General features: G+C 37.4%; 1 protein-coding gene across 1 annotated transcript in view; it reads left to right on the forward strand.

The window, feature by feature from the left end:
* Nucleotides 1-9,849: 9,849 nt before the first annotated feature.
* esamb (endothelial cell adhesion molecule b) overlaps nt 9,850-15,005 on the forward strand; it is a gene marked incomplete at both ends in the record, with an annotated part of 58,619 nt that continues 53,463 nt past the window's right edge. The window contains one exon of the mRNA XM_079246379.1: nt 9,850-9,904. Within this exon, the coding sequence (XP_079102505.1) occupies nt 9,850-9,904 (55 nt within the window). The remainder of the gene's footprint in view (nt 9,905-15,005) is intronic.

Consider the following 15,005-nt stretch of genomic DNA (forward strand, 5'->3'; position numbering starts at 1 on the left):
AATCTTATTAAATCAATGAAGATTCTGCTTCTCAAAATATTTCCAACAGCACTACAACATCTATCTGTGCCGATTAGAAAAGTCAAACATGTGAAGGTATGAAGGAGGTCTTCTACACAGACTGGTTTGGTGTCATGGGAGTGGCTTTCATCACACAGGTTTTGTTGTGTTTTCAGATGTCACAGGGAGAGAATTAAAATGAGAGAATGACGATTAGGGAAATTAATAGCATGATCTGACTGAGTCACATTGAAGCAAAGTGTTGACAATGACAGAGCTTTCAGAAAAGAAAAGAAAAAAACTGAATTAATGTAACAATTTGGAGTTAGGTCAGTTTATTTATAAAATACACTTAAAAACACAACATATCTAATCTGCTGCATAAATAAGATGAGACAAATTTAAATAAATTAAAAATTCAAGGTAAATAATAAAATAATCTTGCAAAGTAATTTAAACACTGACCAGGACATTTTTATTGGTCATAGAGAAGTAAAATATAACACATTTGAAAAAGCCTTTCAAAGAGAAAGAAAAGACTTTGTCATTCATTTTCTACACCACTTTAGTCCAGTTCAGGGCTGCGGGGACGGGATTCATCGGAAGAATTTAGAGTTAACCTGACATGCATGTCTTTGGATGGTGGGAGGAAGACAGAGCACCATGCATACATGGGAAAACATACCATCTCCACAGAGGAGCCTCACTCAACCCCCCCCAACCGGGCCTTGAACCAACCTTCCTGCTGTCATTTCATTTCCATGTTCCTGCTTGACATTTTTTTATGGTATTTGCTTTTAAAATAATTGAGAACAGATTTGTTTTTAGTTGAGAAAGGAATACTGGTCACAGCCTGACCTGGAAAGCCAGACTGTTTCTGAGTGTTCAGCGTGATCACCATGGGATTCAAGTCTGAATTTCAGAATAAAATGTAGAAACTACAGACCCTACTTACCTAAACCAGTGATGTAGAGCAGTGGTTCTCAAAAATAATCACACCAGCTGTGTTATGGTTTGGACTTTGTGTGTCTTTGGTTCTTGTTCCTGTTTTATTTTGAAACTGTGATTTCTGTCTAGCCTTGTTTCCTGTTCATTACTTTCAACTGGACTCAATAAGTCTAGTCAGGACACCTGCGTCTTGTTCTGATTCTGTCTGCATTTATAGACTTGGTTTCTGTTCTTTGTGCTGCTTCATGATGTTTTTGTGTCTGTAGTTGCCTGTGATTTTTCCATCCTGTCTTCTGTCAAATTGATTTTAGATAAAATCCCGTTTCCTGCATCAGGTCAGCCTCTTGCCTCTCTGTTCCTGCAAATGGGTCCCCACACTTTCACGAACCTTGACAAGCTGTTGATTCTCAGAAAGTTTTCTTCTGACTCTATTTCGATTTAAGATCTTCCAGACCTCTTCCTGTCAGTTCCCCGCATTTTCTGAAAGCCTTTTGATAAAGTAGACTATAGTTCTCAAAACCTTTTTTTTCAATTCCAAGTCAAGTCACTTTTAGTTGTAATAAATAATCCGTTTGCTGCCTGTTCGGCTTGGAAGACTGCATTATAAGGAATTTAAACTCCATACTCCCTTTATTTACCAGCATTTTGTAACAGCACTGACTTTTAGCTTTAACTGTTCTGTCGCTTTCTTCTGGAGCTCCTTGGAGCTCTGGGGGCAGTGCCGTCCACTGCAGAAGAGCCACAACAGTTACCTGGAGAAACATCAGACATCTCTGCAGGAGAGTGCAATGCTAGACATTACTGCTCACAGACCCTCAAGCTCTCAGGTGGGGATATTTTGGAAATCTATTGACTGAATGATGTCATTCTGAAAAATAAAACAATCTTCATCCCTAGCTCAGATGAGGTCATCTCCACATTCTTTATTCTCGCCCAAATCTAATATCCCCTGCAATGACAGCAGAGAGTGATGAATGACTGAAGGCCCATTACACAGAGAGGCTGAACGTGGATGACATTCAGCCTCTCCCTCACACACATACACACATATAATTCACAGACTGTCATAGAACTGTGTGTCCATCCTGTAATATGAGCGTGTCAGTATGACTCCTACATTTTCATTAAAAATGTAGGAGGAAAGCAGTCAGTGTCCAAAGCAAACTAATAGCTCCCATTTCACAGCAAGAATTCCTCAAACCCCTGTCACCTTTTAGTCTGAAGTTTCCAGTTCATTATGTGTGAGCAGAGATGGCTTCTGCTTCAGAGAGCAGGATTAAATTAACAGAATTCAATGACACCAGAGGAAGATATGTAGGTAAATTTAAAATTTCATTCCGGTTCACCCAAGCGAGGAAGAAGTCCTTTTATTTGTTTGGCTTTTATGCAAATGATTATTTCCAATTTAAGTCCTCAGATATGGCTCAACTTCACCAACTTTGTCTTATTGTTATGCTCCTGATGGTTAAATGTTAGCAGGTATCAGAAGTTATACATGTAGCAGGAATTCAAAAGGCTCCCACCATTTTTACTGATTGCTTCTTTCACAGGTGGATGAAGATATTCTAAAACCTTCAAAGATTTATTATGATTATTACCTTTTCTTAACAGTGTAGCTGCCTTTTCGGAGCCCTGACTTCATCCTTTTCCTTCTTTTGATATCATGGCAGTTTTCCAATGACTACAGAGAGCGCTTAGGAAAAGACAACGGAAAGATCACTTGTTTTGCATTTCACAACTACTAAAAATGAAGACTTCAGTTCACAAATCAGCAGATCTTTTCTACTTCAGTTTTTTTTATTTAGCCTATTTTTTTTAATTACCTTTGTTTCAGTTTCAGTTTCCAAGCGTCTTTCCTTGGTTTGAACATTACATTTAAGACAAGAAAAAGATCTTGGATGGAATTTTAATGCACAATTAATCCATGTAACAAATACTTTTTTTAGGTCATCTTGTTGCTTATACAGCTCATTTTGAAATTATTGTAAAGTTGTCGGGCTCTCCAAGCTCTTTTTCATACTTCTGACTATTATGATTTCTTTGTCACCTGACTCATACCAATGGCCTCCCACTCCTGATTTCTAACTGGGGGGGGGTCACTTTAGCAACCACTGTTAATCAGTCATTTGTGTTTTATATTTGCAGTGTATTTGCAGTAATTTTGTTGACCTTTAAAATGTGTGTGTCTGAGTTTTGAATTTATCCAAAAAAAAAAATCAAATTTTCTGCCCATTTTTTCTTTTTTTTTTTTTTTTCTTGGGTGGAGCTTCAAATAATTGAAATGTGCTGCATGGACTAAAAGAATTTTCATAGGGACTCGATAAACATTAATTGTCTATTTTCACTGGGTATGTCCATCACTTTGTTTAAATGAAGCAAATAAAAAAATAATAAAAAAAGAAAAGATCAGGAAGCATGTATTAGACTTAGCTCACACACTCTCACATTAGCCTATGGCAGACTTAAATGAAACAGCTAAAATGTGCATATAAAAGTTCACATAGTGTATCTGTCCACTTTGTTGTTAGTATTTTTAGCACTTACAGTAGCTCATCTCATTATGGTGAACTTCTTAGAAAGAAATATCTTAAAACAGACATGAATAAAATGGTTAAAACATTTGATTAATTATATTAATTAATTATATTAATTATATGAAACCTTTTCATTTATTAATTATATGGCAAGAGTTATAGCTTAAAGTGAATGTATTCAGTAAAGACCTCAAAAACCCATTTACAACTTACAGTCTGTCTGCATACGTTGCTTTGTAATGGGCTGAATTTAAACTAGAAGATTATCCAGAAATGACTAATCTAAGATCCTGTGCTGCAAGCAGTTGATGTTAATTTTCTTTAGGCAAGGCAACGCTAATTTATTTCTTTTGCAAAATTCAACATTAAAGTTATTTAAAGTGCTTTACACTGACAATTAAAATGTTCCAAAATAAGATGCATAATCTATGCATAATAAGCTATAAAAATGATCAAGTTTTATTATTTTAGTGATGTGTGTTCAGTTGGTTGCACTCTGTAGCCTCATCACCACATTACTTCATTATGTAACGTTGAGATATTCTGTCGTGTGATATTTGTAGTGGTTCATCCAGTTTAAATAGTCATCCCAAATAGTAATTCCATCCTTAAAGGGAATAATTAATGGCGTCAATTACAACATTCATACATATCTTTAAGGAAGAATCATCCAACTTAACTGCAAATCAAAACAATTTGACTAAAGTTAAAAAAAAACCCAAAACACTCAGTTTATATGAATAAGATGACTGACGCACAAATTTCACATAAAAAATAAACCTCTTAATATGTGTATGAAATAGGTTGGGTTCATTTTTTGTTACTGTTGTTTTTTATTTGTTTGTCTTTTACACCCTGTTAGTGTTGCTATGGTGTTTCTGGGCAGCCATGATGCCTCTCACATGGATGTCCTCTGTGCTGTGGGTTTTCTTTTTCTCACTCTATGGCATGCTGGTCAGGAGTTGAAACTTAAAATAACCACCTGGTGTGAGCATGAATGAGGGTGTGTCATTCATCATTAAATATCCACAACATCTCCACTAAAGCAAACACTAGTAAAGGTGACGGTGAAACGAGCAGAGAAGGTATTGCTGTTTTGGCTTGGCACCACTAGGTGGCAAAAAAGAATCTAAAAAGCATTACACTTTATAGCAATACCCAATATTGCACTTTTTCACTCCACACAATCTGTAAAATGAATGTGGAGAGGAGGAACTGGTCCTACAAAGCAGTACTGTTATGCTATCTAAATGCTGACTGTCAAGGCTAAGTTGCTTGTGACCACTGAGCACAGAGGTAGCAGCATCTGAGTCAGTTTTAACAATGGATGTATTCAGGGGAAAATGCAAGGAGTCTTCCTTTTCATATAGGCAGCCACAGAGAACTGACATAAATCAGAGGTAGTGAGAAAAAAACTACCAGAGAAACATCTCTAAATGCCAGCTGAGATTAGGTTCTGTCGTGTCAGTGTCTTTTCTTGCAGCAGTTTATCATGTGCACTCAGCATGAAAGCACAGGTTGTAGAGAAGTCAGTTACATGTTTGCAGAATTAACCTTTAAAATGTGCCTGACCTCACAAAAATGTAACTTTATGAAGAAGGAAACAGGCTGGAAAGGCCTGAACATGCAAGCACCGCAGTTTTGGTTTAGTACTTTTTTCACACATAATCACTCAATTATTCACACATTGCACTGACGTCTATTTCCTTATGCATGTGCTTCTCTGATTTACTTTTTAAATGAATGGTTTTGCACAATCTTATACAGAAATGTAGACATTAAAGTCACATTTTGATATAGTAAATATGAGAAGGCTTCTGTAAATCCAAGACATCATGCACACTTTTTTTCTTTCTTTCTAAAAGGTGCCCTTTTAGAGAATTTGGACATTTATTCCCAGCTTCTCTCACCTCTGTTTTTATCCCAGAACACTGTACCTTATCTAAACAGCATCTCCGGCCATGTCCTACAGATATCAACAGAACGATGTGTTCCAGCTCCTATTTTCAAAGATCTGAGTGGCAAACTTGCCTAAGTGTTAAAAAGGTCCTGAATGACTTTAGGATGATGACTCAGCTTTCTTGTGATGACGGGTTTGGAGAGAGGTTCATAAAAACATGCCACAGTGTTCATCCTGGACGCTGTACACATGTACCGGAGCAGCCTAACGCTACAGCCATCCAGCATATTACAACCACACAGCCTGGTGGAGAAATTTCCACACCACTCCTGTATCATTCTGTGGATCATTGGCTTTCTTAACAGCAGTTAACAGAGAGTGCTGGTCAAACACATCTTCTCTGACCTCGTCATCACCTCTTGTTGTTTATTCCTTTTTTGAGAGTATCACATACAACAGGTTTTACTCCATAAATCAACAAAAGAGTCCCCAACTTTAAAACACAGTGAAACCTTGCTTTAATTTAGGTCACGTCCCACTGCGTAAGACTGGCAGACTGAGGACAATGTGCATGTCAAGACTCCTCACATGCACTGTTCCCAACATGTACGAGGCCTAGACAGGGTTACGCTACCCTGGCTGTAGGACACAGAAGAAGTTCTCAATGTTTGCTCTGATGGCTGATCCGCCTCCACTGTAGAGGCAACACATCCATCTCTGCAAACTCCCAAATATTTACACTTTTAAGCAACATAACTGAGCTCAGTATAATTCAGCTTAAATATACAACAGGTCAAAGTGACATAAAACCACTGTCTTAATGGATCAGTAATAAAAACTTGGTGTCATTGTAGTTTTCCCCTGTGGGAGCTTTGTAAATGTTGTCCAAATTAGAATGTTTTTTTAAGAGTAGCATTATCTAATATTTAACTTGTTTTCTCAGTTTTTTTTTTTTGTCTTGTGACCCAGTAAAGTTAGTTTCTTCTCAGACACAAATGTTGTTTTCCCATATACCCAAAAGTCTTGTCTTATTTTTTATTCTCTCATTTATTTTTCAATAACCCCCCTCACTCCAAAATAACAGCACCATACTCATATACTATCACATCCCTTAAAAACACGAGCTTTGGTGCATCTCTTCTCATAACTGATTGAAATGGTGCTAATGCATTATTAGCTGTAGAATGAGGCATTACCACACAATCTGCCCTGACAAACGTGGATATTCTGGAGGCTCCCAGCTGCAGCATATTTTATACAAGGTATCATAACTTATTCAGATAGACTAATAATATTTTTTTTTTTTTTTTTTTTGTCAGGAAAAGATGGCCCTTTTACAATGTTTTTGCATGGAGTATCACCATATCTAACTTTGAAACCTGACAGCAACGGAAGAAAACAGGTTTCACAACATGAAAACAACATGAATAAGTCAGAAACATGGCTTCCTGTTTGACTGAAAAAGAAAATATACAAAACTAGACTGACAGTACCTCAAACATATTTCTAATGAATTAAAGTTTTGGTGGCATCATTTGCTTTTAATAGTGTAACTCACCCAATATGCAGGAAATGCTCTCATTAAAAGATGCAAAGCTTAATACCATTGTAAATCCATTATATTTCATTAAAAATACAGCACGACGACCCACCTGCATTAATATTTCACCTGACAACATAATCATTGTTAGCTATGCAGCAGCCTCACTTACAGTAGATGTGAGACCAGTGTGTCTCAGAAAACCCAGTGACATCTGAAGCTACTCTGAATTAGACTTTTTAATGCATCAGGTAATGCATAGCAACTGAACTGACATTAGATTTTAATGGATCAGTGAATTTGAGGTTTGCTGGAAGAGAAGTTCATTATTTTAATATTTTGTGATGTGTTTTTCTTGCAAATAAGTGAAATTCCTATAATTTCAGCTGGTTTTATTTAGAAAGCGTCCATCAGGTATACCTGCATTTTCAAGTGTAGAAAACATAGATGAAAAGGAACCAATTCCCTTTTCTGTTAGTTACACCCTGGATAGGTCACAGTACAGTAAATCAGAACATGGCAGACATCCACTCACTCCTAGACACAATTTTGAAACACCAGTTAACCTAGCACACATGAATCATGGACTTTGGCAGGAAGCTGTAGTGCCAGGAGAAAGAAACCTACAAATTTCACAGTGTGGTTTGGAGAGAGGATTCAAATGCAGAACCAGAAAGGAGGAAGGTAGATGAAGCCTGTGGATGTTGACTGGACCAAAACAAAAAGCACTACAGGTTACAGGACCATAAACCAAATGAAAAATAAAAACAGAGCAACAAACCGGACTGAGGAAAAACATAAGAAAACAAAACAAAGCACTGATGAAGATCTGGCAGAAAACACAAATGTAACGCATAAACTACGACAACAGATGCATGAGGAAAACATACAAAAGACATCACATCCACAAAGAAAGGACATTTAAAACACATTTTTTTTTTTTTTTGTGAGGACACAATGCTAACCTTGCCACCATCATGCAGCCCACCAGCCTCCAAATCACACACAGAGTCAAACACAGAATTAGCTTTTCAGGGCTAATGATGTGGAACATCATCATCTAAAATTAGCAGTTAGCAAGACAGTATTCGTGGTGTGCAAAGAGTGAAGAGGAAGATTCATTTAAGTTTATTTTCTAATCCCGAACCCTTCTTATAAATACGTCTATGGCTGTTTTACTTGTCTATCTTGTGTAGTCGTGTCTCTCTAGACTCAAAAACTAAACAGCTTGTAGTTTCTCTACTTTAACAGACTTAGCCTTGGCAAGTAACAAGTGGGGTTAAAAGGTATTATTACAGGGTGCTATATCATGTAAAACTGTGCAATCATATTTAAGTAATCTAAAGGCACAGGATGAAAAACTTATGTATTGATATGCAAAATTGATAGAAAAAAGGTAGACAAGATGCATTGAGAAGATATGTAATATTAGACCATTTTCCTTCAGGCTCAATATTTTGCAATTTTTAAACAAAGAGATCCAAACCAAGACCAAAATTTAAAACCCTTATCTTTTGTTCATATCTAACCACCCCATCTATTTATTTAATTAAATTCTACAGGAAAAGTTTTGTGTTACTTTTCAAGTTTTTTTTTTCATGTTGTTTTGAATTTAATTTGTATTGTTTATTTTATATCCTCTTTTACGCTCTCCTCCAAAAGATCTTTCCTTGTGTCAGGTGGTTGTAAATAAATTTGTTCTTCTAAGTTTGTTCTTAGTTTGTTTTGCCTGGTTAAACAAAGGTTAAATAAACTAAATTAATAAACAGAAAATAAACAAAAGGAATAGAAGACCCTAGAGGATGTGCTGTCCTCTCGGGGTCCACGAGTAGCTGATGTGATCCAAACATTTCAGCTTCATGTTACAGTTAGTTTTCATACTTTTTACTGTTCTTTACAGTTTATGTTTATATTGTTAAACATAAAAATACATTTTTTTCCCAGTGTTTTCAGACTGAACTCAATAAATAACATCTTCCCTGAGATCTTCAGCTGGTTTGAATTCTCTTAACTTGCTGTTAAGCTGAATAAGACACAAAATAGTTTATCAAACTTCTTTGAAACTTTCTGCCTTTTTGTGAAGTACAATTTTTTTCTGCTGTGGCATTTCTTGGTATAATAGGCAAAGTTTATGAATGAATAAAAAGGTTGGGTCATGGATTTAATCGGATTTGTCTAATTTGTTAAGAGCAAAGAGATGAATTGAAGTGTTTTTGCTGTCAATGGATGTTTCTCTCAAAATAAAACGAGTGAAAAGCGTTAAGAGATAAACTACCCCAGCTTTACCTCTCAGGAGGTTTTCTGTTCTGGAAATCTCATTTAAACAGCATTTCCATACAGTCTGGAACAACAAAATGTCAAAAACAGAATAAAATTTCAATATAATGCAAATAATAACGTAAATAATGATAATCATAATAAAGATTATGATGATAATAATACTGATAATAAACTAAATGTTCAGTAGTTGACATTTCAAGCAAGTACTTGTGATTGTTTCCAAGAGGGCGACACTGAGCAGCTCAGGTGGGTGAATAAGCTCCTACACTATACTGTAAGAGCAGTGCAAGAAGCGCCAACACACTCCAGCACAGACCGACAGCACAAGTAAAGGTGTGTCAGCCTGGCTTGAAGGCATCAGGTGCGTGAGAAAGAAAAGAAAACTTGAACAGCGCGATCCTGGTTGCTGTGCGCGCAGTGGAGGAGCGGAGCCGCCGGTGCGCCCTGCCATGTCAGCCGCTGTCTGCAGGCGGGATGGGAACAGGAGCGGCAGCTTTACTTGCAGACCTCCACTCGCTGCTTTCTTTAGCGGACAGTTAATTGTTACCTGAAGACAGCTTGCCTTGAAACATCAGCTTTTGGAGTGCGCCGAGTGTTTGGTGTCAGCTTTCAAAGAAGCTGCTGGAGCAGCCGGTGGATGTTGCGTCATGGAGATAAAGAGGAGACTTCGAGCCATGCTGATGTTGATATGGATTTTTCCAGGTAGGCTAATTAATTCATTTAACATTCAGAAAGCGACATGACCAGCAGCAATTTGATGAGTTATGGAACTTTATTACTTTATTTCAAGGGAAACTGCTTGTTTTTATTTAGTCACGGTTTCCCTGTCGCCAGACTCCCCTTTTGCTCCTGCCACAACGTAGAATAAATAATAAATAAAAATAAAATACTCCTTTCCTTTCTACCAACGTATGTCCTTCATAACAGTAAGTTGTGATGGTTTACTGTGATTAATAAAGGCGCGTTTGCACTGTGGCCCTCTGAACTGCACTCTTGTGTACTTAAAATTCCATGCAAGCTGTTTGAAACCCTGAGGGAGTGTAAATGCATTCAAATGCATCACTCATATTACTCCCCACAAGACTTTTAAGCATTAGTTGCCTGTTCAGGTCCCAAATAAGTGTCTTGCAAGAGCACACGCCTTTTATTCCTCTTTCCTCCAAGAACCTTTTTTTTTTTTTTTTTTTTTTTTTTTAATATAAATGCAGGAACAAGCTTGCAGACAATTTACAAAATAAGCCCTATGTAATTTTTACTGCTGTGAATTCCACTGTGGCAGTCCTCACTTGTGTGTGTGTTTTAACAGAGGTCCCCTTTTAAGCTTACAGCAGAGTACTTCTCATCTTAAGAGAGCATAATGTTGCTGCATGGTTGAATGCTCAAATGAATTTCAAAGAAGTCAAACATTGTTACTTCTCTGCTTTCTTTTGATGATTTTTGTCCGCTATGAGGTTAGAAATAGAATAGACGCAGGAGTCTACCTGAAGAAGAAGGATGTCATTAAACAAATCTGAATAAGAAATCCCAGCTCTCTAATTAAATAGGCTTACTTAATTACTTACTTAAAAGCCTTGCTTTTCTCTCCTGTGAGTTCTTTTGCACACTACAACGTTGCATAAGAAATTCTACTAGTTTTAGGAGAATTAGCCATAAATATTGTTTGAAAAAGAGAAACATTGCAGTTTCAATACGCAGAGTTTTGGTGACGGTTGATTTTGCTAATCTCCTGTGAACCCATACTTGCATCATGTGAGCTGCTCCAAAGCAAAAAAGAAGCTTCTGTCTTGCTGCTGTCAGCTGTGATGCACAGCGCTTCCTTCCAAAATGCTGGCTTCCTCCCAGTATGGAGGTCAGGCATCAAGGTTTATGTGTCCAGATATGTTTGGTTTAAACTGAGAATTAGAAAATGATAAAAACTTTAAACCCAACTTACTTAAAATAGCTTGTGTGTGTGTGTGTGTGTTTTGATGTTTTTCTTTTAGTACAGCAGTAGCTACCTGCTTACCTTATCTGAAATGTATGGTTTTAATTCGGTGTTCCTGCATAGAAATTGATGTAGCGTTTCATTACATCTGCTGTGCTGTGGTTTGCTCTTTAGTGGAATAAAACAGATGAACTCAGTTCACGGCTCACTGAACAACAACTCCAGCTGCTTCCCGTTCTATTGATTCAATGGTTTTCTTCATTTGGACCTTGGATTTTCCTTTTTTCCTGCCTGTCAAGGGGATCCTTCTTGTCAGAAATTCGTCTGTCCAAAATTGAGCTTAAATGAGCATAGGGAGCCCAGCTTGTATTGATGAAACAGAACATCTCATTTGCTTTCCATGGGAAGAACCGTGGCTAATTGGCCACTAAAATAAATCTGTTAATACTTGGCTGCCTTCTGGATCCTGTTTTGTACCCATTAACTGCAATAAATTTCATCTGAACTGTACTGTTCAGTAGCCTGCATGTTTAATCATACATATTGTTGCCCATCTGATAGCTCAGATAGGCTTGAGGATTGTGACAAGGTGGCATGGTGTGCCGAACTCACCCCTGCCCCTCCGGCTAAAATGTCTTCCTCTCTGGCCAGGCTATTAAAATATTGTCATGTCTTCAGCTGATTGTGTTTACTGACGGCTGGTTTATAATGAGAAGGAAGCCACTTGGCTGTGGTGTAAGCTGATGTTTGTGAGCCAGCTATATCCCTTTTCAGAGAAGAACTTGCAGAGCTTAGGGTAATTCTGATTATGATTAACTAAACAAGAAATTAGTCGGTCATGGTCCGGAGTTGGAACAAACAGTATTTTCTGCAAGCTGCTGCATGAGAATTAACTATCAGTGCAGAGCTTTGGCAGGCCTCCACAGCTTCCAGAGGATGGAAATAAGGAGTCTCAATCCAGTAGGGCTGGGTGATGTTCACATTTGAGCTGATATCCATACAAGCACCAGTACTTGGAATTTTGTACCAGCCCTGAACAGACCTTGTTTTCAGTGCTCTCCGTATAAACAGCAAAGTCTAATTACCAGATCTGTATCATTAAAGTTCTCTGACTGCAAAGCATTGTATGCACACAACTGTCATTAAGCGCTACAGATTTAAGCGGAGATTGTTTTGCTGCTCAGTCTCACTGTTGCTGGTTTGACAAGATTACAGGGTAAAAGCTCAGAGAGAGTTCAGAAGAAGAGTCTTTGTATTTAAGTCTGTCTTTATAAGTTTTGTGCAATTTTTCTGCTGGGAAGTTGCAGTTTTGCCTTTTCTGTTACTCTAGTTCAATACACAACCTTACACTCCAGTGATCTGGTTTCTGCAAGTGGAAGTCAAAATACTTCAACAAGCATGTTGTCAAGCCTGGTCTTTCACAATGTATAAAAACGAACAAACAAAACACCACAACTAATCACACAAGGTGCATTATGCTGCAAACTGATGAAGCTGTTTCCTATTATCCAGCTCTGGCAACCCAAGAGCTGACTGAGACTGACTGTATTCAGATCTATAACCAAGAACTGCTCATGCCAATTGGGTGCAGGAATGATGGAAAAGAAAAAGTGTTAGCCTGATTATTGTTGGATTCTTTTGACTGTCTATAGCAAATTTCTTCAACGTTAGAGTGTGGACACTTTTGCAGTGTTTATTCTAACTTTAGCAGGACTTCTGCTGATGTTTAAGATTTTTTCCCATTTAGAAAAACTGCAAAGGAAAAGACTGAGCCTAATCTAATTATGTACACAAGCTAAAACAGAAGCAAATCTACTTAATAGTTTGACTCTGACACATTAGTTTCAAATTGCATGAACGAAGGAAAACAATATGATGCCCAGAGACGAGATGCTAGATGGAAGAACAGAGACAGGAGGTGGCAGATACTTCATTTGTATTAATATGAGAATGAAATGAAATGAAATTATATGTAATTACATTAAATGAAATTGATATGGATATTGGGAGAAGGCAGGTAATGTGAATGCCACCTGGAGACAGAATGGTAGACCAGAGGGCAGTTCTAATTTATTTTAATCACATCTATTGGATTAAAAGTTGCAGGCAAAAGATAAGAAGATCTGCTGTTTACAAGTTCCTTTTTGTTTCCATTAATTTGTCTATTAAACTAGGATGAAAAAGTTGTATCGTGTCATTTGTCAAGCCACATACAGATAATAGATTTCACTGTGCCATCAAACAGGTTCAGAAAGCAGAGTTTTAAGGTTTAAAATTTATGTAACTCGTCTTTCCATCTGCACCGATGTTTTCTAAAAGAAAAGCTGTTAACTCTAACATTTAAACCCCAGAAGAAGAGAACATTTGGTACTTCATCTCTGTTTTTGTCTTAGAAATGACCTAATTCTACCTCAAATTAGTTGCTGATTATCTTGCTGCTGATCGACTAATCGATTCAGTGCTGTTTACAAGACAAAGTGTCTCAGCTTTCTCCTCTCCTGCAGGCTAATAATCAGAAAACCTTTCATGCTAGCGTGTCAGTTATCACTCTTCCTTGTCAGTTGCTGAGATAACGGCCCTGGCCTGTTGCATCTTCGGAGCTTCTTTATGGGGCTCAATTTATTTTTTCTAGCGTACGTCTGAGGCTGACACATACCTCAGTGTGGGCGTTTGATGAAGGAGCCTAATTGACCACAGTCTTTTCTGCGTGTCATGAACTCACAGAAGACCCCTGTAGAGGGTACAGAAAGACTGCAGGCAGAAAGGGCCACAGCCATGAAAAAGGATTCTCTCATGTAAAACTGGGTCAAATTAATTGGCTTACGCTCACCACACACTAAAAAGGACAATGGTGAATAAAGACATGTTCCCACACACAACAGCTGCTGTGTGTTTAACTCTGCAGTGACATGGTTGCATGGGAACATAAAGTCATCCGTGTGGACAGTTGCAGCAGTGGAGGTTGACAGGCGTTGATTGAAGCCTTGGATACCGGCTCACTGAGCTGATATGACTTTGAGGCAAGCAATCTGTGATAAATGTAAAACTATGTTAACTCTGATGCTTTTTACACTCAGGTAAACACAGTGAAGCCGCATCCTGTTGCAAGAATATTGCACATTTTGCATATATGGCACGTTTGCAGCAAAACTGTTGCAGTTTTCTGGCTGTGTCTGGCCCCATTTTAAACGCACATTTTGTCCCCTTTATCAACAGGAAGATCATGACCCAAAATGTTCACTGCATCTGCATTTTGATTGCTGAATGGCTCACTTTGATTTTTGCTACACTAACTACATTATTGATTTTCTGTCCGCTGCACACAGTCCAGATCGACTCAGCATAGTGTTAGTGTATTCTCTTCATAGTAGTAAATACGTCTCTGACTGCGAAGGAATTCCTGGCATTCAGGAGATGTAGCTCTCTTCCCTTATTTCCTTTATTTTAAATCCCTTCCTAAGACCTTCCTCTGTTCATTGGCGTTTTACTCAGAAAGAGTTTGCTTTTGTTGCTTGTATTGTTTTTATCGTGTTGTTTAATTGTTTTTTGTTTTTTTTTATTGATATTGCTTTATATCTTTAATTTTTTTAAATATTTCTGCTGCTGTTGGAAAATGTTTTTTGATGCAATGAAATTGTGTTTGTGTAATACATGGCTTGTAAATTGCAAAAACTCATTTTGTGTGTACTTTAGTGTACTTGCAAATGTATTCTTAAATGCACACACAAAAACTAGAAGTTATGAACTCAAAATTAAATTACCACATGCACAAATTACAAAAAATGCACAAACATTAAAATTCGATACAAATATTTTACCTTCAATATGGAATACTTTTATGTTCAAAAAGGCCTCTATGCAGACAAAATGTTAAATACA

Source organism: Telmatherina bonti (assembly GCF_933228915.1).
Source record: "Telmatherina bonti genome assembly, chromosome: 9".
Classification (NCBI taxonomy): domain Eukaryota; kingdom Metazoa; phylum Chordata; class Actinopteri; order Atheriniformes; family Telmatherinidae; genus Telmatherina; species Telmatherina bonti.